Source organism: Mobula birostris, chromosome 27, assembly GCF_030028105.1.
Source record: "Mobula birostris isolate sMobBir1 chromosome 27, sMobBir1.hap1, whole genome shotgun sequence".
NCBI lineage: Eukaryota > Metazoa > Chordata > Chondrichthyes > Myliobatiformes > Myliobatidae > Mobula > Mobula birostris.
This window is the reverse complement of record NC_092396.1, coordinates 36370449-36394446: the sequence shown is the minus strand read 5'-3', so window position 1 is coordinate 36394446 and position 23998 is coordinate 36370449. Positions and strand designations below refer to the sequence as shown.

Here is a 23998-nt window from a genome sequence, read left to right as displayed (position 1 = left end):
ATGGAGAGAGTGGTGGTAGACTGGGAGTGAATCAGAAGGGCTGTTGTTTGCAGGATGGTTCTGACTTGCTTGAATGTTATCGAGTCGCCTCTCTCCAGAGAGTGCAGACAATTCCTTTATATTTCCACCTCAAAATTTCTCACTGAAAGCTAAGACAGCAGCCAGTTCACCACCAACAAGATCCCATAGACAGCAATTCAGAGAGTGAATAATTAACCATTGTTGATGCTCTTGCCAAGGTTCAGGTGGTGAGGTGAAATCTGCAATCTTCAAAGAAAATGCAGCTTCAGTTTAGTTTTAACTGATTCTGAATCAATCGTGTAGAAATAGCAGTTCGACATTGACATTGAACAGAGCTGCTTGTCATGACAGGCAGTCTTAAGGAGTGGTATTTCCCCTTTCTTGATATCAGATACCAGCCCCTGCCAGCTCCAGGGAATCTCAGATATTCAGCAACCATGGGATTACCAAGGAGGCTGTCCATACACAGGCTGTAGCAAGCCTTCCTCCTGTTTCAAACCCTCTTACAGCAAATACCATCACATCTTTTGCCATCTTAACTACTTGCTGTATCTGCACACTTGCTTCTAACATGTGGTGTACAGCGATTCCCAAATCTCTTTAAGTGAAACATTTCTTTATCTATAACTATTTAAATACCATTCTGTTTTTTTTTGATCTTCTAATCAAAGCAAAAAATGTTACATTTATATTGCCCCTGTCATGTGTTTGCTGACAATGTGGTTTAGCATGCCATTAAAAACTCAAATCCTTTTGTCGGGAACAGGGAACTACTGAGAGCAGCTTCTGAATTTCCATATTTAGCTAAATGTATGCTTATTCTTGAAGCTATTGTTGGATTCCAATATGATACAAGTGAGGGCAGATACCACATAGTTATTTCTTAGTGAAAATCATAGACCTTTCATTTGTGATATATCATTAATTTTCAGTTGTATGCTGGAGTAACTCATGCAAATACTTAACATGTAAACTCTTTTTGATACTCTTTCCAGTCTATAAAACGTTCTTGAGTCAAAGTTTAAAATTGTTATCACTTTTGCTTCTGGAGCATATGATGAGATCTCAGATATGGGGAATGTTGGGAGATGTCTAATGAATGGTTAGGCTGGGTTTTACAGACACCTTCCATGCATGGTGAATGTTACAGAGCTAGTTATAGATGCTGGTGTGTCTCTGTAGGTGTCAGCTTCGATCAATTATGTAATAGGAAAAACAGTAATTATGGGCATAATAATGAAAGTACATACTGTCGTATAAAACCACGTGAGAGGAAGGAGACAGGCTCAGGATTTGTTAAGCAGCAGGTTGCCAGACTGTTCACTGTTGGTGCTATAATGCATTTTCAACTTTGCAACATTAACATGCTGCCGGATTTGACAGTGAAAGGAGGGGAACTGCAAAAAACAGTGTAATTTTTTTTTGGATCAAAAGGAAGTGGTGAGTCAAAAGGTGAGGTGTAGATCAACTCAAAAGTAAACTGGAAATTCCGCTGGATCATGTTCAACTCTTTTTCTCCTTTTGTTTCTTTCCTGGGTGGGGTCCGTCCTGCACGTGATGTCCTCAGGTGGGAGCACAGGTGAGAGCTCTGAACCTCAGCTATCAATGTACATCAATGCTGTCTGTTTCTTCATGTGTTGGCTGAATACTGTTAATGAGACTTGATCCACAAATTGATACACATTGTTACTCAGTACTGTGCGTTGCATTATTAACCATTGTGCCCAAGTTGTCATGTTATAATTGTTTGACTATTGTTTGGTCAAGACCCCAGTTTGTGACGCCTATTCGTATCATTGGATCCAGACTTCAGAAGTTGAGAGAGTGGAACTACCCCAGTGCAGCGGCTTTTCCACTTTAAAAACTCTCCTGCACAGGTTTCCTATCTTTGTTTGGCCATAAGCAAAAATCCTTCGAACACACCTGTCACAAATAACAATTTCTAATTAGAGAAACAATAAATGATGTGCTGGGCGGTAACAGGTGAATTTGACTTCTAGGTACTCAAACCATTCAGTGACTGCCGGCAGAACATAGGCATTGGGAGCTGGCAGAGGACGTGGATCGATGGCACAGCGAGTGAGTGTAGTCAGAAGGAGACAGAAAATGAGTGTTTATGAGGTATGACGAGGTGGCAAGAGGCATAGGGCATGGGTTGAGGTAGGGAGAGTAGGTACAAGACAGGGGTGTGGTTTGAGGTTGGTGAGTGGAAGTTGGTAGAGCATTATGGGTATGGGTACATGTGTAAGGTGTGGAGATATATATATATGTATATAGAGAGAGATGGTGATGAGAGTCATGGGGGTGCATATCTGGCCAGAAGACACAAGAATGGAAACAGAAGTGGGCAGAGGCCAGGTATGTGGGTGTGGGAGAAGGGTGGGGAGTAAAGTGTTGGATGGAAATTACTATTTAGGGAGGACAGGGGCAGTTGGTGTAGGCAGAGGTCTGAGTGTGAGGTGTGAGAGAACACAGGTAGAATTGATGCAGGCAGCAGTCACAGGACAGGGAGTGGTTTACAAAGACAGTGGGCACAAGGAGAATCTAGTTCTTTCCTCACAGGAAGGCTTTACATAGAGTCCTCAGCCTAATATGGCATATTGTGATTATGCTGGAAACATTGTGCATTTAAACTCTCCCAGCAGTACTAGAGCATATTCAAACTTTCTCATTGGCCACTGTGACTTTTAATGCAACTTAGTTAAAATATTTAATTGATAACACTTGCTCTTGATTGTGGAGAGCTGCTTCACATTTACAAATGTTATCAGGAGATTTGGACAGGCTGTTAGAATGGAAATTTCTTGGGGGAAATGAAAATTAATGTTGTGAAATGCAACATATTTTATTAAAAATAGAACCTTTTGGCAGGAAGATAGAGAAAAGGAATATATTATGAAGGTCACAGCTCTAAACGGGAGCACTAACAAGGAGTGCATCAATATAAATGACAACGCACTTAAAACCTTGTTATAGTCTGACATTAAATATAAAAATTGGCAAGTTTTATTCCATTTCTTTAAACATTGATGTTTAAAAGTGTGCAGTATGTCCAATTTTGGGCACTGCGCTTTGGGAAACAAGAGTAACCTCAGAAAGGTATAGGAAAGACTTGCAGGAATAGTTCTAACCATGAAGAACGTATAGTAAGTTTCATGGGTAGGTTTATGGACATGGTTGTTATTTTTAGATCAGGGAGGTTTGGGAGGTGATTTGATAAGAACTATTCGCAATTGTGAAACATCTGGACCAAATTGAATAATGAGACGTTGTGGAGCTGGTGGAAGGGTTGAGAAGTGAAGGACACAAACTAAAGATGAAAGAGCCACAAGGAGAATTGAGGAAATTCTTTTACAAACAGTGAGCAGTTATGATTTGGAATTCATTGTCAGAAAGGTAAACTGAAACAGACACAATGGTATCTAATTTATGTCTGGTAGCAAGTAAATGCTGCATTAAATTGGTAAATAGGTAGGTAGGTTCATGATAGTTGTAGGGACCAAGGTACAGTGATAACTTTGTTTTGTATGACAGTGTACTGAGTTAGTACAAGATGTAACAAAAACTGAATGCAGAGGTATGTGCTGCAAATACAGAGAAAGTGCACTGCAGGTAGAAAATAAGGTGCAAGACCAATACAATGTAGATTGTGAAGTCAGGAGTCGATTTTATTGTACTAACAGACCATTCCATAATCTTATAACAGTGGGTTAGATGCAGAAAGCCTGAGAATGGGGATAACCAAATTGGCCTTGTGAAAAGCTGGTACAAGCATGAAGTACAGTACAAAGGAAATTCTCTTCTGCCTAATGATTCAATGATTCTGACATTGTGATTCAGGCCTACTTTGCGGGACAACATAATAAAAATAGGAGTCTCAGACATTCCATCTTGCTTGATGTTCAGTTCTAGTGAAGGCTGAGTAGAATGTGATGTTGCTACCACACAACAGGGTTACCAACTGGGGTAACATCTACTGCTGACTAATTTTTAAGGTGCTCCTTTTGCAAATATTCTTGCAGGGGCTGTTCAGAAGGAACCAAATTTATTGGTGTTGAACAAGAAAAACTCTGAGTCAACTTATTACGTTGTGGATCTGAAGGAGCAGATTAAAATTTAACATCCAAAGGTTAAGGACTTTGTGGTGATCAACGTTACTGTGCCACTGGCAGGATTCAATCACTTCGAGAAAGTGCTGCCAACGCAGGCTATATATTCTATGTGCAGGATATTTTTTTCAGTCATGACCTTTAATTCTGGAGATTTCAGATTAAAAATTAGAGCCTTTGCAAAATAAAGAGACAGTGTCTGTCACCTTAACTTTAAGGAATACCCAAGTACCATTCATGTACTCTCCACTATGTTCTTTTATCCTTATTCTGTTTGCTCTTAACTCTTTTCATGAGCTTCTTGTGAGATTTGTCCACGTTTTCCTCTCACCTGTTATTGTAACTGAAAGCTGCTTTCACTGTGGTGATTGCTGTAGTGTACCTTTCTCTTGTTTTTCCATACAAGAAAGCAAGAATAATGATAAAGCAACTAAAATCCGCAGACTTCCTGTGAAACATCTGCCGTGATATTTTCTATTCTATTGCGTAGACCTGATTCCTTATAAATTACATGTTGTTTGATTCTAATCAAATACAATTTTGTCCTGTCCTGTTTTATCATTGTTGCTTCTTTACTATGAATGAAGTGCACTGAAGATTTTTTTTAAAAGATTATTGAAAAGTAGATCAGCTACCTCTTTGTACATTTGGTTGTACTTTGAGGTGTCATGTCTCTAATGCCTGCTTCTACATATTTGATTTCTTCACCAGATTGAAAGCTCTACCCATCTCAAACCAGTCTCAAAGAATCAGCATAAGTGATCCCTCAGTTTCTTGCTACCAGCACAGAGCAACGTAGTGGAACAGTGAATAGAGCCATCGCCTCACAATGCTAAAACCCAGGTTCAATCCTCACTTCCACTACTGGAGTTTGCACACTCTCCTGGTGACTGCCTGGGTTTCCTCCCAAAGCTATGTGGGTTTAAATGGCCACCGTAAATTTCCCTTAGTTTTGTGGGATTGTTACTGTCTGTGGCGGAGTTGATGGGAAGGTAAGAAGAATGTAGGCTAAAGTGGTTGCTTGGGAGCACAGTCCAATGGGCCAAAGAGCTTAATTTTGTGCAACTCCTCTCATTGCCACTATCCATTTTGTAGGGGATTGCCCAGAACCATCTGATGATCTCTAGTAACTGAAAGGTAAACAAATCTGTTTGGAGTCCAGAGCAAGAAAGAAACTACTAGAGGAACTAAATGGGTCAGGCAGAATCTGTGGAAGGTTGATGTTTCAGGTCAAGACATTTCATCAGGGCATTCTGTCCATTTCCTTCTGTAGGTGCTGCTCGCTCACTGGGTTCCTCCAGTGCTTTGCTTGTTTCTCTAGACGACCAACACCAGCAGTTTCTTGTGACTCCACTCCAGTTTAGAGTCTACTTGTCCAATCCACATTTTTATAACTGAGGGTTGCCAAGTATGTGCTTTGCAAGATGGAGACTTGATACTGCTGTGATGAATGTGTTGTTTGTCTTGCAGCTGTGCACAAAGTGGGAATGGCCGCCGAAACAGCCACCAACGAAAGATCAACCAACAAGAAGAAAGTTGCCAAAATCTCACTGACTTCACGGCGGCCCGAGTTCCGAGCAATTTGGACATATTTACAGCATACAATGAGACCCTGCAGTGCTCCCACGAATGTGTTCGGGCATCAATGCCAGTCTATACCGACCAGGGCCTCCAACAAACCACAGTCTACAAAACCACATTCAATGGAAACCGGTAAGGCCATCATGGTAGCATGCAAGCAACGAAGTCTTTACTTCATGGTGCACACCTCTAACACGTCAGGAAAGGAAACAGGTTAGAGGGTGAATGTTTCAAATAGCCTACTTGTATTGGTGCCAAGATTAGGGAGACAGGTCTTGGATTATTATTAGTCAACTCAGGTACAACACAAATTATTAGACACTATTGCTCCATCCTCTGCTTTGAGTGGAAGCAACAAGTAGACTGTAAGAACAGTGACTCCAATGATACTATTAAGAAGTTGAGCCAACTCACTGGATGATTGATTGTTGAGTTGTGATTCAAAGTAAGTGCATGCTGGTTCAGGTACATCAACCAAAATTCAGCAAGAGGTGGCATTTATAGTTTGCCTTGGCAGCAATGCACCACAAACTACAAAGTATCAACATCAAATAAAGTCATCAACAAATGACAAGGTTTTATGCATTATGTCAGATTGCTACCAAGAAATCGCCAAAGTTAATAATACTCCTGGAAATTTGATTTATCAATACTTGGTGCCTCTTTAGATACAGTCTCTATGTCCCAAGGAGCTGGCCTGAAGGTAGTTCCCTTCCAAATTAGTCGCAAAACAGCCAACAATCACATAGCAGCTTTTGACCAATAGGTTCCTTTCCAATTTTGAAGTCTGTGCTCTAGAAATATGATGAAAGGTTTATAAAGTTAGCAGGTCAATTCTATTTACTACCTAAGAGTCAAATATAGAATCTGCATTCCCCAACTTAAATCTGCTGGAGCTGTTGATATCTGTAATATGTGGAACCTCTGAATGAATCAAGAATTACCCAGCTGCTCTCTGGACTTTTCTTGAGATGTCAAGTCGTTTGTATTTTAGTCTTCCCTTGCTGTATTTAGTGACTGGAAATGCCATTGGCTCACTCCAGCCATTTGCATTTCCTATTTCTTTCTCCTTCATCAGTCTTTTCTTCACCCCCGCATTCCTGAAGGCATTGACTCTTTGTTGGGACAGAGTCACATGGACACTGTTACCCTCTGATAGCCTGTCTGGTTTTCTAGTTTCAATATTAGCTTGACAGGGATGGTGGTTGTTGTCAAAGAATTATGCAAAGTTGCTTGACATTCTGAGTAAACCTGCTGCTTCTGAATTTGAGACTGGTCTCGAGTTTTGTTTTCCTTACAGTGGAAGCATCACCTCGGTCACCTCTTCACAACAGATCAGGTAATTTGATCAGTTACAGCTCCTTGACTAGATCCTCAAGGTAACGTGGTGTGTCCCTCCATCCTGGCTGTGATGGTTAAGTCAGTACAGGCCTGAGTTACAGTTACTGTCGCTGGAGATATATTTGCTCGGATCCACTACTGGGCATTCTTCCCAGAGAACAATGAGGACGCAAACTGTGATCTCAGTGTTTTCATCCACTGACAATACAGCAAATGCAAAGTATTTCCTAACTGCAAGCAGTAGAGACCTAGTTTGCACTGACCAGTTTTCAAGAAAGGCATCTTTTATTCCCTAATTGGAGGTAAAGAAACATTTTGTTCAGTTGCATGCATGTGCTTTAACCATGACATCCTTTTGTGTAGTTTTGACATTGCAGGAAAAGTTTGATATTCAATCTTCTTTTCACAAAGCAAGATATCTGTATTCTTGTTGAAAAAGAAGAGTGTAACATAGATTATTTGTAGTGGGTTAAAGTCTGTCTTTAGGCTAAATCTACTTCTACTTGGAACCAATAGCTATTGTGAGCAGAATGATACCGGGGTGAGTTGTTGAGGAGTATAAATGAACATCACTTCTAGATCAACATGAACAAAGTGGGCTCATCCTCTTGCAGTCTTGGCCGTGGATCTTTCATAACAAGTGGTCCAAGGCAAAGGGAGGAAGTGGAACGAGGGGTATAGTGTCCCGCGTGGAGCAAAGGTACAGTGTTCCATGTGGAGCAATGTTCAAAACCCTTCTGCCATCAAGTCTCTCCTCAATGGAACCATGGCATTTCTGATTTCTCTGTAGTATTATCAGCCTCGTTTAGAGATTGGGTAACTGGTGTGGAGGATATCAATGATTTATTAGAGAAGGCAATTTGATGGTCACAGCTGATAAGTGACCTCAATGTTGATATTGTGTGCTGGAAATGGAAAGTATTCCATTCTCCAGCACAAATATTCTTCACTTGGTGCGTGAATAATGTTAGGCGTATTTAACTGTATCTCCCAGACTGCTTGTTCATTTGGACAGAGTTTGGAACTAGTCAGAATGTCAAGCTTCTTCAGTCAGAACCTGCTGAAAGATAGTGAACTGTGTAATTCCAACACCATCATCAACACTTCATTCTCTGTGAGGTGAGTTTAGTCAGAGGTGACTCCAGTAATCTTATAGTCATCTGTTAATCCATGAACAATTGAAACACCACCAACATGGAATCTGTGGTCAGAGACCATGAATGCCAGATCTCAAGTAAGGATTGCAGTTCAGTGATATTCTCTGATTATCGAGTAAAGTCTATTTGTAAAATCAAGTAACGAAAGAAAAGATGACATAAATTCTATAATCATATTCCAACAATGCATGGAGAGGTTGGTCTTGGTGTAATTCTGAAATCCACAATCCAATGTGAAGTGACTATGTGCCAAGGTAACATTCTTGAAAAGTTTACAACAGTAATAAATGCAAGTACAGAGCATACCAATAGTCATTGATTCAATCTTTATTTTGCTTAAAAAAAGCTATTTTATGATTCATTTTGTGGAAGCAGGATGAAATGGAGATGTATACAGGTGTTGAACTGGTTTTGAACATACATTGGTACCATTTGAGAAAAGAACCACCCAATACAGGCTTCTTTGCACATTCTTTATTCTCGACATAATATACAATAAAGAGGAAGTTCTTTAGTTCAGTTTTTGGAACAATAGCTGTTCTTTATGCACTGAGTACAAAGGTTACAAGACTTTGGTGATGATGTTTCAGTGGTTATAAGCTTGTTCTTGCTTCAACCAAAGGATCACTAATGATGAAGAAGCCGAATTATTTTGAATCTTATTCATTCAAACTCTTTATCAGCCATCTCTGTTCTGGCTCCTTTTAGAGTTACACAGCACGGAAAGGGCCCTAAAGCCCAACTCATTTATGTTGACCAGGACGATGTGTGGGCTGGTCCAAGCTGACTGAATCTGGCCCATCTCCCTCTAACTGTTCCTATCAGGTCGCTGTCTAAAATATAAACATTGTAGTCGTACCTGTCTCTACAGCTTCCTCAGGCAGCTTGTTCAATATGCCTTCCACACCCTGTGTTAAAAGGTTTCCCCCGGGTCCCTTTTAAATCTTTCCTGCCCTACCTTATATCTGTGTCCTCCAGTTTTAGACTCCCCTTGGTTGGAAAAAGGATGTGTAATGCCTGTATAAGGTCATTCCTCGGTTTCTTACACTCTAATTAATTAAGTCCCTGTCTATCCATACTCTCCTTATAACTTATGCACTTCAGTCCCAGTATTATCCGTGTAAATTGTTACTGCACTCCTTCCTTTAGGACATATTTCCTTTAGCTGGGTGACCAGAAATGCATACAGTTTCACAGCTATGGTTTTAGTAACAACTTGTACAGCTGCAATCTGACATTCTGACTTCTGTACTCAATGCCATAACTGATAAAGGCAAGCATGCAAGTCACCTTTCCACCATCTTGTCACTTTTTTCTGGGAACTATGTACCTCTACCCCTCTTAGAGTAAGCTTTATGAGCATCAACATTATTAATTTTGTGGTGTCAGTTTTGAGGTTATAAATCTGTTAATCACCAGATATATTAGTTTAAGAAATTTATTATAATCCAATCTTTGAAGGAATGCTTCCACATGTTGTTCCTGAAATGCCAGGGAACATAATTATGCTCCAGACCTCTCCCAGATCATCTTTAACATCTTGTCACCCCTCTGAGCAATGGGTATTTTGTCTCAATGTATTCTCACTGCCTGGTGTGAACATTAAACAACTCAGTGGAAATGGCAGAAAACCAATAATGTAGCCTTGTTAAAGAATTAAATGAATACAGAATAGAATTTAAAGATGCATAAATAAATAAATATGTTACACGTTTGGCCAACTGTTTTGCTATTAAGCTACCCACCCCATGGGATACTTATGAGTGGTAACATCACATGCAAGGCAAGTGTATGGGAAGGTGCACTAAAGCAAGAAATTATATAGTTAATTGGAGTATATTGAATGACAGGAGTAAAGGGACCTTGGAGTATGTGCTGATAAGTAGAAGAGGTAAACTTGGTGGTTAAAAAGGTAAAAGAAAGCTGCTCCTCTTTATTTGCCAAGTCATTGAATATAATAGGAAAGAGGTTGTGTCAGAACTGTGTGCAGTACTCTGACCACGGGATGATATTGATATTCTGGTCACCAAGAAGGATGTGACACATTGGAGAAAGAACAGGGGAAAATTGCTAAGACTGGAAAATCATAGCTGAAGCAAAGTTTGCATTAGCTAGGCATGCTTTTCTTGAAATAGAGGAAGCTAAAATTAGGTTTAATTGAACACCATAAGGTTTTGAGGGCTGCCTCATATCTTCCATATCAACTCATGAAGGGCATGGATATGGTGAATGCATACAGTCTTTTCCACAGGGTTAAGAAATCTAGAACTAGAGTGCCAAGTCTTCGGATGAGAGGAGAGAAATTGACTGGAATCCTGAGAGACAACGTTTACATCCAGAGTGTGGTCTGTATAATGGAATAAGTTGCTGGAAGAAGAGGTTAAGGAGCTGCATTAATAACACTTAGTAAGGAATTTGACAACAATAGATTGGAAAAATTGAGCAAGGTATGTTCAAATATGCGCAAATAGATCTAGCTTAGATAGGAGTCTTGGTTAGCAGGGACCAAATTAGCTGAAGGACCTGTTTCTGTGCTGTACGAATCTATAACAAATGAGGCCAAAGATAAATTCAATTGAAACCCATAAAGTAATGAGGTGTCTAGACACAGTAAATAGTTCTTTAGCTGAGAAGACCAAAATAAGGAGACAGGTTTATAGTAATATTTTTCTGAAAAGTTGGTAGAGTCAAAATCCCTCATTATCATTAAAATGTGCTTAAATTATACATGAAATTCTTAATCCCATGTCCCAAACAATGACCGACAATGCATGGAGCAAGTGCTGGAAGTGAGGGGAATTAGCTCTTTATTGATCAGCATGCGATGATGGGCCAAGTGGTCTCCTTCTGTCTTGCAATGTTTTTATGAAGTTTAATATGCTGCTGTTTTTGATTTGATTTTACTCTTTCATGTTGGAGGTCATGTAAGTGGTTTAAAACAATCATGGAAAGAATTGATTTTTCTTTTCCTGATAATGGCAATGAAAATATTTATATGGAGAAGGGGATGCCATTTCCCTTTTACTTTCTGATTTGTGAAATTATGAACCGGTTTGGAAAGATAAACTTCATTACAGGAATCTCCTGTTGCACTTCCCCCAGATATGTCACTGTGTGGTTAAGTTACAAGATTGCATTGTGCTGATGTGAGTTGGCCACATTAAGGCCATGGATCAGTATTCAAACAATGCAAAATGTGTTTATTTTCAAGCGCACATGTAAAATGACAAGGTATTAAAGGATTACTGGTGATGTTTAGATCAGCTACTGATTAGTTTGTCCTAGTGAGAAAAACAGTCACAGTATAATTTGAGGAATCTAATTGTTCAAATTATCTCCAGTCATCATTGATTGTGCAATATTCAATTCCATTTGTAAGTTCTCTGCACATAAAACAGATGTGCCTGCACGCACTACACCCAGAAGAGTGAAATCTGGACTAATGATGGGGGGAGAAGAATAACATCTCTTTCACACAATCCCCAGGCAATGACAATCTCCAACAAGGTAGATCCACACTTCATAATCAATGGTGTTACCTTGTTGACCCTCCCACCTTCAACACTTTGGAAATCATCTTTGACAAGATACCCAACATAGTTACAGTACTGCCTTCACTTAGGTGTTGTAACATCTACTAGCCAGTCAGCAAACTCCATTAAAAATGATGTGAGAGTCAAGGTGTAGCCTCCTGGCTCCTTGGTTTTATTGCAGATTCAATGGCATGACACAGTGAATAAGGAGTGAGACTGAAAAAAGACAAAATACAGTGTAATTATTTCCATTCACACAGGTAAAATATACACAGATAAGGAAGAACATAGGTAAGTTTCCTGCAGGTAGAAATTATAAGATTCCAACAAGTAAATACTTCAGGTAAGTAATACAAGTAAACAATTAGCATCTAGATTAGTGTGTAATAAACTCAAAAATAGCATTCTATTTTAGCAAAATCTTATTGATACATTAAGATTGTTTTCTAAACAATATAACATCAAATTACAAGCAATGTTTACGCTGCAGAAACAGCAGCATAGCTTTAGATAGAAACTTCTTTCAGTCTTAACATAAACATCTGCCCTTCTGCCAGCCAATACGCTTTTATACTTACTACTTCCTGCCTGCAGGGGAAGTGACCTAATGCAGATCTGCAATTGCTCATTAAAACAAAAGCTAAAAGTGATTAATATAAATCAATTGCCTGAAAGGCAGAACAGGTGCCATGGCTTCAAAGCCAAGTCAACAGTGAGTAACTCATTTCCCAAGACTTTCCACTAGCTGCCAAAGAGCAAATCAGTGGTTTGATGAAATTCTGTTCATCAGCAGGGTTAATTACAGATCCAAAATTCTCAAGCATCTCAATATTTTCCAGGATAAGTCAACCCACTTGGTTGGTCAACCCATCAACTGCCGTGCACGTATACCTTCTCCACTGCTAGTGCACAGCGGCTGCAGAGTGTATCATGAACACAATGCACTTCACACATCCTGGCTACTCTGTACACCACTTCCACTTGCCTTCTCTATTACCAGCAAGGGCATGAACAGGAGGTATATGGGAACACCGCCACCTTGAAGTCCCCCCGCAGGCTGGAACACTGTCCTCACTTGGGAGAGTCCCTAGTCATTACTACAACAAAATCCCGAAACTTGATCACCATCAGCACTGTGGGAGTACCTTCGCCAGAAGGACTACACTTGTTCAAGTTGGTGCTTCAGTGGGATCTTCTCAAGGGTAACTAGGAATGCTCAAATATGGAAAAAATGAATAAATAGAATAACAAATCATTGAACACCACATTTTGTTAAGGGAGCTGCCACTTTTAGTAAAGTAATCTATCCTTCATGTAAATAAGTTATCACTTGATCTACTGTGTTCAGTGTTGGCTGTGACTCACTCTGAAGGTCTGTAAACTTGTTTTCACAGAATTATAGAATGATACTGTGCAGCAAGAGCCAATTTTCACCTACACTTTTCCAGAAACAACACTGTCAGTCTTACTCACCTCCTGCATTTATAATTTTTCTTTCATTTTAAACTATTCTCTTTGAAAGGTCTAGCTATCACACTATCAAAAGGTGCATTATTAGTTTTACCCATGTGTTCTGTAAGTAGAAAAGCCTTTTTTATATCTCGTCTGGCTTAAGTCAATACCTTAAATTTGTAATTATTAATCCCTTGAGCCACTGGAAGTTGTTACTTTTTCATAACTTGCCCTAAAATCTCCACTTGATCTTTACTTTGTATCTATATATAGTTGTAATCATTATGAACAATTTACAAAAGCCAATTAACTTGTCAACCAGAATACCGATAGGATGTGGAAGGAAAACTGGAGTGCTAAGATGGAAACCCACGCATGCACAGGAAGAACCTGTGAATTCTCCACACACCCAAGGTCAGGGATAGAAAGCAGGTCTCCAGAACTGTGAGGCAGCAGTGCTAATTGCTTTTCCGCTGTACTGTTCCCTGAAGGAGTCGCATATGAAACACATTTGGGAAAAACAAATAAGTCAGTGTTGGTGAATAATCCATTTGGAAATAACAGCAGTTACGTGAGTAAGTTTTTTTTACAAAGTCCAGTGCAATAATCTTAAAGGAATCAAACCAGTGTAAATTAAAGCTTGGATAAAAACTGAATTTTATACATTATTCCAGAGGTTCTGAAAGTTTAGGATGCAATATAATATATTAACTTATTTATTAATATGTCTTGCACCTTCAAAGATTTATCAACAAGCACTGCAAGTCTCAATTATGCTGCATCTATTGAATATTGCATCATTGACATCTGTTTGGCTGTCTTCTGAAAACTATAAATTCAGATTTTTCTGTTCTGAATTTCATCTGCCTTTAGACCAATCCCTCTTCCTCCCAGACTCTGCCTTCCTCACTATTTATTAGATTTTGGTCGACTGTTTCTGCTTTCAACTCCCAAATCCAAATCTTTGATGATTCACAAATACAACAACAATCCTGGTACAAAACTTTAAGTATTGATGAACAGTGTCAGAGCTGAAATATTACTTCTATTTCTCTTTCTACAGATGCTACCTGGCCTGCTGAGTGTTTCCAACATTTTCTGTATTTATGACTGAACTTTCGGAGTTCTACTGTGTCAGTACTTTTTTTAAAAACTGCCACTCTCCTGCCTGGAAATTCTTCGGAGATTGTTCAGTGCAGTGGCATCAGCACTTTGCTCTCTGATTCTGACATTCATTCCAATGGCGTACATGAAATTGATTTCAGAAGCAGAGGACAGTGCACTTTTATTATGTACTGTATGTACGATATTTATAACCCAGAGAGAATTTCTAGATAGCTAATTGTATCTAATTGTGTAAATTTGCTTCTATGCTGTTACTGCCCTTTCAATACCATGAGTTTCAATTTTGCTAACAAGCTGGCATAATTTAAGTGCCTTATGTCATTTCCACATTCACAGCATTAATGATGCTGCCCTCCTCTACTCTCACTGTGACCTCATCAAATTCTGAAAATAGCTCAGTAAAACAATTTGCACTTAATAAAACCATACTGGCCCTTGACCATTCTATGCTTTTCAAATCCTTGTGTTGTTTTTGTACTCTCATTGTATCCACTGAAGTTATGGCTAGAACCATTGAATCTATTGACATCACAACCTTCAGTAGCCTTAAGATATATCCAATAGGAAGTGTGAGACATCAGCTTAATTACTCCCAACTTTGCTGGTCTACCTATTTATGTTTTATCAATTTTGATCTCTTCTGCTGTGCTTGCAATCTCTTCTTACATCATACCTTTGACCAAGAACTCTTAGTGAGTTTAGACTGACCTGCATGCTCATTTAGTGATTCGGTTGTACTTTCTGACATCAGCATTAAAATACCACCAGGCTCAAGGACACATTGTATCCTATTATTACAAAGACTATTGAACAGCTCCCTAGTACAATAAGATGGCCTTTTGAACAAACTACCTATGACATTGTACATTATTGTCTACCTGTGGTGCACTTTCTCCATAACTATAACACTTTATTCTGCACTCTGTTATTGTTTTACCTTGTGCAAAAGTCTTCGACATGTATACATAGCTAGAGTGCCTAAGACTTTTGCACTGTTCTGTATTTGTCAACGTGGAGTGGAGAGCAAGTTTACAAATCTGGCGGGGCAAAGGATGATGGGAATGGTGAGGGTGGAGTGCAGTGCTGGCGGGGGGGTGGTGGGGGGGTGAAAGGTGCTGTTCAGACAGGTGACAGAGAAGCTGTGCTAGGAAAGTGGCAGAGGTGCAGACACACACAACTCTGAGACACCAAGCAAGGCCATTTCATTATTTGATTCTAAACAATTGGTTTATTGATCATTGCAGAATGTCTCTGGGGTGCTTCATGTTCTCTCCCCACCCCCTTCTCCTTTTCTCAACTCTCAGCCCCCTTCTCACTCTCAGTCCACAATAGAGACCCATATTAGAATCAGGTCTATCATCTCTCACATATGTCATCATACTTGTTTTTATTTACAGCAGCAGTAGAGTACAATACATAAAACTACTACAGTACTGTGCAAAAGTATAGCTAATTTTGCTTAGTACTGTATCTCGGTGCACTTTTTAATAGAAAACGCAAGTCCTTGCAAAGGATTGCAAGGACTTCTGAGAGGATCATCGAGATTTCTCTTCCATGCATCAGAAATATTTATCAGGAGTTCTGTATACACAGGACACTAAACAGTGTTAATGATCCTTCCCATCCTTCCAACCATCTCTTTGACACTCTCCCATCAGGCAGGATGTACTGTAACTTCAAGACAAGAACTGTTAAGGCTACTCAACCCTAACACCACCCATGTCTCATCACGTATGAAGTGGTGGTCGCATTATTCTGTCTACCATTTAACTTGGGTCGTGAATGCATCTCAATATTTGTTAATTTATTTGTGGCAATATTACCATATGTGTTGTGTATTTGAGTTATATGTAGTGTGCCGTGCACTTCGGTCCAGAAGAACATTGTTTTGTTGGCAGAATAAATATGTATAGTTGAATGACAATAAACTGAACTTGACATTGAACTAAAGAATTGATTTGTATGCACAGAATTCTGGACAAGTTCTACACTGTACCTTGATACATATGACAATTATAAATCAATTTGCTAATTCATCAACTTAAATCTCTACTTTTGATCCCTTATTGTTGAAATACTTTCTTTCATTATTAGCATACATGCAGTAGATATTTAACTCCCTTTAATGTTAGCTATTCATTGATTTTCTTTCACCTCTTTCCCTTATTTCCCTTCACTTCTCCGGTATGGTATGAATTCGGAAAAAATCATCTTCATTATCTGGAGCTCACTTGAGTCAGTATTACATTTGTTTTAATGCAGTTCATTCTCTGTTTAATTCTGTTCCTGTTGAGTTCAGACTAAAAGGAGTGTGTCTGAAAGAAATTAGAACAAATCAGTTGTGACTCATGTCCTGCATTGATTTCACATCAGATATATTAAACTCACTTGATTGCATAACACCAGTGGAAATATCCTGCTTTAATGGCTAAACATCTACATGCATGCTGTTAATTAGTTCCTAATAGACAGTTGGAGAACCAAATTTAAAACATAACCTTGGAGCCAAACCAAAGCATATCTGGACGTTAAGCTAGTCAGAAAATTGCAAAACTGCTGATGTTGAAAATCTGAAAATTAAACAACATTCAGCACATCAGGTATTGTGTCTGCAGAGAGAGGCATGGAGTTAATATTTCAACTCACTGAGCTTTCTTCAGAACAGGAAAACGAAAGCAAAATGTTCAATTAAGCTGCAGAGAGAATAGCGAGGAGTAGATAGGACAAAGGGAATGTCATTATGTCATTGACAGCATGGGGCCAAGGCTGCCCAGGTAATACCAATCCTTACAAAGCTAATTATTTTGCAGATTATTCTGGCCAACAAGTCTTGACAAGAATTTAGACCGACCTGAAAATAGCACTCTCATTCCCAACACTAACAAACCTGATTTTGATCATTGACTTTCTCCAGCAATTATTTCCTCAAAGAAAACAATAACTAAAATGATGGTTCAAAAATACTCTCATGCTGGCTTTGCTTTTGAGAGACTTTTAAAATAAACTGATTATTTTCTGAACAGTTCAGTGACCCTAATGCTGTCAGGAAAATAACACTGTAAAATATTGTCTTTTGCTCTAATGAATTATCCAATCACTATCAGAAATATAGATACGTGGACTATAGCTAGACAGAATCAGTTATACTGTGATATGATAGTAGCTTCCTACTACAATAGTTATACAGGTTTAATGCAAGGATGTCCCAATGGATATTCAGTGAGGTATAACATGAGCTGGTCATAGATTCATAGAACACTGTAGTACAGACACAAGCACTTTAACCTGTCTAGTCTGTCCCAGCCTGGTTTTCTGCTTAGTCCCATCGAACTGCACCCGGAATGTAGATGACATACCTTGCCTTTCCGTGCACCTATCGGAATTTCTTTTAAATGTTACATCGAACTCACATCAACACTTCCACTGGCAGCTCATTCCACATTCACACCACACTCAGAGTGAAGTAGTTCCCCTCAGAGTCCACTTAGATGTTTCTCCTTTCACCCTAAGCCCATGACCTCTGGTTCTAGTCTCACCCAACCTGAGGGGAAAAATACTTGCTTGCATTCACCTAATCTATATCCCTCAAAATTTTTTCTTGCAGATGGAATATAATCAGGATAAATGTGAAGCTATCCAGTTTGGTGCACATAACAGTAAAGCAATGCATTAGTTTAACAGTGCTGGTGTTTGAAGGGACCTATATATGCTTCTATAGAAGTTACTGATAACTGTATCCAACTGCAGCAAGTGATTCTGAGGGCAAATGTTATACTTGCGTTTTTAAGAGGGAATTAGACCTAAGGAGTAAGGAAGATATAAAACAATTTAGAGTGACGATGGTGAGTAGTATTTGGAGCTTATGTCTAGTTACCTAAGAAAGAATTCCCTTGCCATAAGAGTACAGAGAAAATTGGGCAGCACAGTAGTGTAGTGGTTAACACAACACTTTACAGTATAGGTGATGCAGGTTCAATTCCTACTACTGCCTGTAGCGAGTGTACATTCTCCCCATGACTGTGTGGGTTTCCTCTGGGTGCTCCAGTTTCCTCCCACAGTCCAAAGACGTACCGGTTGACAAAAGTTAATTGGTCACTGTAAATTGTCCCATGATTAATCTAGGATTATATTGGAGGATTGCTGGGTAGTATGGCTCGAAGGGCCAGAGCCTCATCCCTGCTGTATCTCAATAAATAAATAAATAAGAAAATTCACCAAATTGTTTTCAGAGACAGCAGATTTGTCAGATGAGGGGAGATTAGATAGACTAGGACTGTATTTTCTAAAGTTTAGAAGAGTGAGAGGAAATGTTACTGAAAACTTTTTGAAAAATTTCTGAATGGCTTGACAAAAGAAAAGCAAGAGGGTGTTCCCTTGGCTGAGGAGCCGAGAACATGGTGTCATGGTCTCAGACTAAAAGGTAGGCTATGTGGGACTGAGCTAAGAAGAAATGTTTTCAGTAAGAAAGCAATTCATCTTTCAGATTACCTACATTTGGGAGCTGTGAAGGCTCATTCTGTATTTATTCCAATCAAGTATCAACAGATTTCTGGGCATTGAGGCAGACAAGAATTATGGGCACAATGCTGGAAGACTGCACTGAGGTAGAAACTTAGTCATGATCTTGATGAATATTTGAACAAGTTGGGGGCTGGCTGATCTCTTTCTCCTATTTCTTTGAGTTTGTTATAGAAGAGGAAGAGGCCATTTGGCCCATCAATTACCTGCTGTCCGTCAGACCAATTCCATCAATTGACTCTACCCCTTATTTCATTGTAACTTATTCTCTTCTTATACTCCTACTATCTACTCCCATTCTCCTTCCAGCCATCTGCATCAGGGATAAACTACAACAGGTAATGAAGCTAGCAGTTCATTTTTAGGATGCAGACAGAAACCAGAGCATCTGGTGGAAGTGCACCTTGTAGCAGGAAGACTGTGCAAGCTGCAAAGGTATAGTACTGGAAGTCAGGATGGAACCCAAGTCGCTGGAATTACATGGCAGTAGATGGAAGATCATCATCGCTAACAGTATAATTATCGGGGTGTTTGACTCATTGCTATTTGTACGGCTGTGCACTGTAAAATGTAGTTTCCTACAGCATCACCACTCACAAGTGCTTCAGTAACTGTGAAGTGCAGTCAGGTGCCCTGAGGAAATGAACTGCAAGTATGTTTTTCCTGTGTAAATAAATTGGGAAACTGCAGCCAGGAAAACATTAAATCTGATATTAAGTAGAATTGCTTTATATAAAGACTTACATACATTACATCTAGAACCATTTGGAAGGAAAGGATGTTAGAAGCAACAAGCATGATGTAGTTCTGAAAGAAAACTTTGGACACGGCTATGAGTTACAAAGTTACAAAGTAAGTAGCTGAAAAGAGCTGCATCGATTCAACATAGATTGAGAGACTGCTTCACCGAGAATCTACGCTCATCTGCCAGAACAAACAGGATCTCCCAGTGGCCACCCATTTTAATTCCACTTCCCGTTCCCATTCTGATATGTCCATCCATGTCCTCCTCCACCGTCGGGATAAGGCCACACTTAGGTTGAAGGAATAACACCTTATATTCCGTCTGGATAGCCTCCAACCTGATGGTATGAGCATCGATTTCTCAAACTTCTAGTAATGCCTCCACCACCCCAACCCTTTTTTTTTCTTTTTTTCCATGGCCTTCTGTCTCTTTCACCAATCAATTTCCTATCTCTTTGTATCATTCCTCCACCTCAAGGTTTCACCTGTTTCCTGGCGTTTCTCTGTCCCCTCCCCCCACCTTTCAAATCTACTCAGCTTTTTCTCTCCAGTCTTTCCGAAGGGCTTCGGCCTGAAACATGGATTGTACTTTTTTCCATAGGTGCTGCCTGGCCTGCTGAGTTCCTCCGGCATTTTGTGTGTGCTGAAAGGAATTCATATCCTCTACTAATCTTGACTTCACTTTTAATTTTATGAATTGAGAGGCTGATTTGTGCAAATAACAGTGGGTGAGATAATGGATTATTTTAGGGATACTTTAATGGAGCGTAAATCAATATTGCCACTATAGTGTCATAGAAAAGTACAGCAAAGAAACAGACCATTTGGCCCTTACTTGCCATTCTTCTAGTTTTATTTTGAGGTACAAAGCAGGAAAAGCTCTTCTGGCCCTTTGAGCTGCACTTCCCAGCAACCTCTGACAACCACGATTTTAGCCTAACCTAACCACAGGATAATTTACAATGACCAATTAACCTGCCCAGTATGTGTCTTTGGACTGTGGGAGGAAACCAGAAGACCGGGAGAAAATCCACGCATTTCATGGGAAGGACATCCAGGGTCTTCTTACAGAGGCTGTTGGGATTGAACTCTGAATCCTGCTGCCCTGAGCTGCAATAGAGTTGCTCTAACCGCCATGCTATCGTGTCGCATTTTGGCACCACTGGCCCAATAGCCTGAGGTCCTAGCATTTATGCAGCTTCAGCTAACGAATTGGTGGTTATGACTTAGTTGCAGTTGGCCTATCAACTGACAATTTGAGTTCAGTTCTTTTCACTTCAATTCTACCATGAAAATGTAATATACACGAAAGGAGCACATTGGCAGAGTCAGTGTATCAGTTGTTGGGCTCCCATTGCAATTCACCTGGACATTGGTTCTAAGACCAGGTATGTTGAGTTGGGATGGCTTGATGGCTATACATCCAAGGAGCCTGAGCTGGACAATGGCACAACTAGGAGAGACCCTGCTTCTCAGCACCAGAAACATGGGTTCAGCCCTGAGTCTGTGTGTAGTTGCACATTCTCCCTATGACTTCATGGGATTTTTCCAGGTGTTCCAGCTTCCTCCCAAAGGTATGTAGATTTGAATGTTAACTGGCTCCTGTAATTTGCTCCTTGTGAATCACTGAGCGGTAGAATTTTAGGGGATTTGAAAAGATTGTGGGGAAAACTAAAAACTGGGATTAAAATTGATTGATGGAAAAAAATGGGATTAAAATAAATGGGTGGTTGATAGTCAGCATGGGCTTAGTTTGATGAAGGTCCAAGTTTGATGATGTTTAGAGGGAGACACCCAGCTGGTAGGGTGTCTCCCAGGTGCCAGGGTCAGGGATGTCTCAGATCAAATCCATGACATTCTAAAGGGGGAGGATGAGCAGCCAGAAGTCTCAGTACATATTGGCACAAATGAAATAGGTAGGAAAAGCGAGGAAGTCCCCAAGGGATAATTTAGGGAGCTAGGTAGAAAGCGGAAAAGCAGGACCTTCACAGTAGTAATAGCTGGATTGTTGCCTGTGCCATGCACCAATGAGGGTAAAAATAGGATGACTGGGTTGATGAAAGTCTGGCTGAGAAACTGGTGCAGGGAGCACCGTTACAGATTTATGGATCATTGGGAACTTTTCTGGGGAAGATATAACCTGCAGAAAGGGAACCTGAAGGAGATCTATGTCATTGCAGGCAGGTTTGCTAGAACTGTTGAGGAGGCTTTAAACTAATTTGGCAAGGAGACTGATAACCAGAGTAATAGGGCTGAGGATAGAGCTGTTGGTTTACAAGCAGAGGCAGTATGTAGTGAGACTCTTAGGAAGGACAGGCAGATGACAGAACAAAATTGCCGCCATTGGGAGGAGTTGCAGTGTAAAGGGGGAAAAGGGTGATGGATACAGGACCAAAAGCATCATATTTGAATGCACACAGTATATGAAATAAGGTAGATAATCTTGTAGCACAATTGGAGATTGACAGGTATGACTCTGTGGCTGAGTTGTGGCTGAAAGAAGATTATGTAGCCCGGATGCAGGCTACAAATTAAAACAGGAAATAGAAAGGCTGTGTCAAAAGGAAAATGATATGATTGTCATGGGGGATTTCAATATGCAGTAGATTAGGAAAATCAGGTTGGTGCTGGATCCCAGGAAAGAGAATTTGTAGAATGCCTAGAAGATGGCTTTTGAGCAGCTTGTGGTTGGGCCCACTAGAGAACCAGCTATTCTGGATCGGGTGTTGCATAATTAAATGGAGTTGATTAGAGAGATTAAGATAAGGGAATGCTTAGGAGCCAGTGATCATAATATGGTAGAATTCACCCAACAATTTGCAACTAGGGTCAGATGTATCAGTATTACAGGCATGAGTGAGGATATGGCTAAAGTTGATTGGAATGGGACACTAACAGGCATGACAGTAGAGCAGCAACGGCTGGAGGTTTTGGGAGCAGTTTGGAAGGTGCAGGATAGATACATCCCAAAAAGAAGTAATCTAAAGGCGGGATGATGCAACTGTGGCTGACAAGGGAAATCCATAAGACATGAGAGCATAATTTGGCCATTCAGCCTATCAGGTCTGCTCCGACATTCCATCATGGCTGGTCCTGAATCCTACTCAATTCCGTATACCTGCCATCTCACCATATCCTTTGATGCCCTGACTAATCAGGAAACTATCAACTTCTGCCTTTAATATACGGATTGACTTGGCCTCATCTGCAGTCTGTGGCAGAGCATTTCACAGATTCACTACTCTGTACTAGTTAACAAAAAGAAATTCCTCCTTGTCTCTGTTCTAAAAGGTCACCCCTCAATTTTGAGGCTGTGCCCTCTTGTTCTGGATATCCCCACCATAGGAAACATATTCTTCACATCCACTCTATCTAGTCCTTTCAACATTCGGTAGTGAAAGCCAACATAAAAGCAAAAGAGAGGACATATAACAGAGGCAAAAGTTAATGGAAGTTAGAGAAAACCTTTGAAAACAACAGAAGGGCACTAGAAAAGTCATGGGAGGAGGTTAAATATGAAGGTAAATTAGCCAACAATATCAAAGAGGATAGCAACTTTTTCAGACATATAAAGGATAAAAGAGAGTTCAGAGTCGATGTTGGACTGCTGGAAAATGATGCTGGAGAGGTAGTAATGTAGAACAAAGGAGTGTCAGATGAATTGAATGTATTTTGCATCAGTTTTCACTGTGGAAGATATCAGAAATGTGCCGGAGATTCAAGACTATCGAGGGCAGAAGTGAGTGCAGTTGCTATTATGACTGAGAATTTGCTTGGGAAACTGAAGGGTCTGAAGGTAGATAAGTCACCTGGACCAGATGGACCTCACCCCAGAATTCTAGAAGAGGTAACTGAAGAGATTGTGGAGGCATTATTAATGATCCTCCAAGATTTTTAAGATCAAGAGTGGTTCAGGAGGACTGGAAAATTTCAAATGACTTTGACAAGGGGCTACACATGCATCTGCTGAACAAGTTAAGAGCCCAAGTTATTACAGGAAAGATACTAGCATGGATACAGCATTGGCTGATGGGCAGAAAGCAATGAGTGGGAAAAAGGAAGCCTCTTCTGATTGGCTGCCAGTGTCTGGTGGTGTTCCACAGGGGTCAGAGTTTTTAAGATGTTTGTCAATGATTTGGATGATGAAGATGATAGCTTTGTGGCCAAGTTTGCAGATGATGTGAAGATAGGTGAAGGGGCAAGTAGTGTTGAGGAAGCAGGGAAACTGCAGAAGGGCTTGGACAGGTTGGGGGAATGGGCCAAGAAGTCGTAAATGGAATACAATGAGCAGAAGTGTATGGTTATGCACTTTGGTTGAAGGAATAAACAGATAGACTGTTTTCCCGATGGGGAGAAAATTCAAAATCTGAGATGCAAAGGGACTTAAGAGTCCTTGTGCAGGATTCCCTAAAGGTTA

The 23998-nt window shown here is 40.0% G+C and overlaps 1 protein-coding gene across 1 annotated transcript in view; it reads left to right on the top strand.

Moving 5' to 3' along the window:
* Window positions 1-23998, top strand: part of ajap1 (adherens junctions associated protein 1) — a 208202-nt gene that overhangs the window by 129916 nt on the left and 54288 nt on the right. The window contains exon 3 of the mRNA XM_072244784.1: window positions 5601-5843. Coding sequence (XP_072100885.1) covers window positions 5601-5843 — 243 coding nt within the window. The remainder of the gene's footprint in view (window positions 1-5600; window positions 5844-23998) is intronic.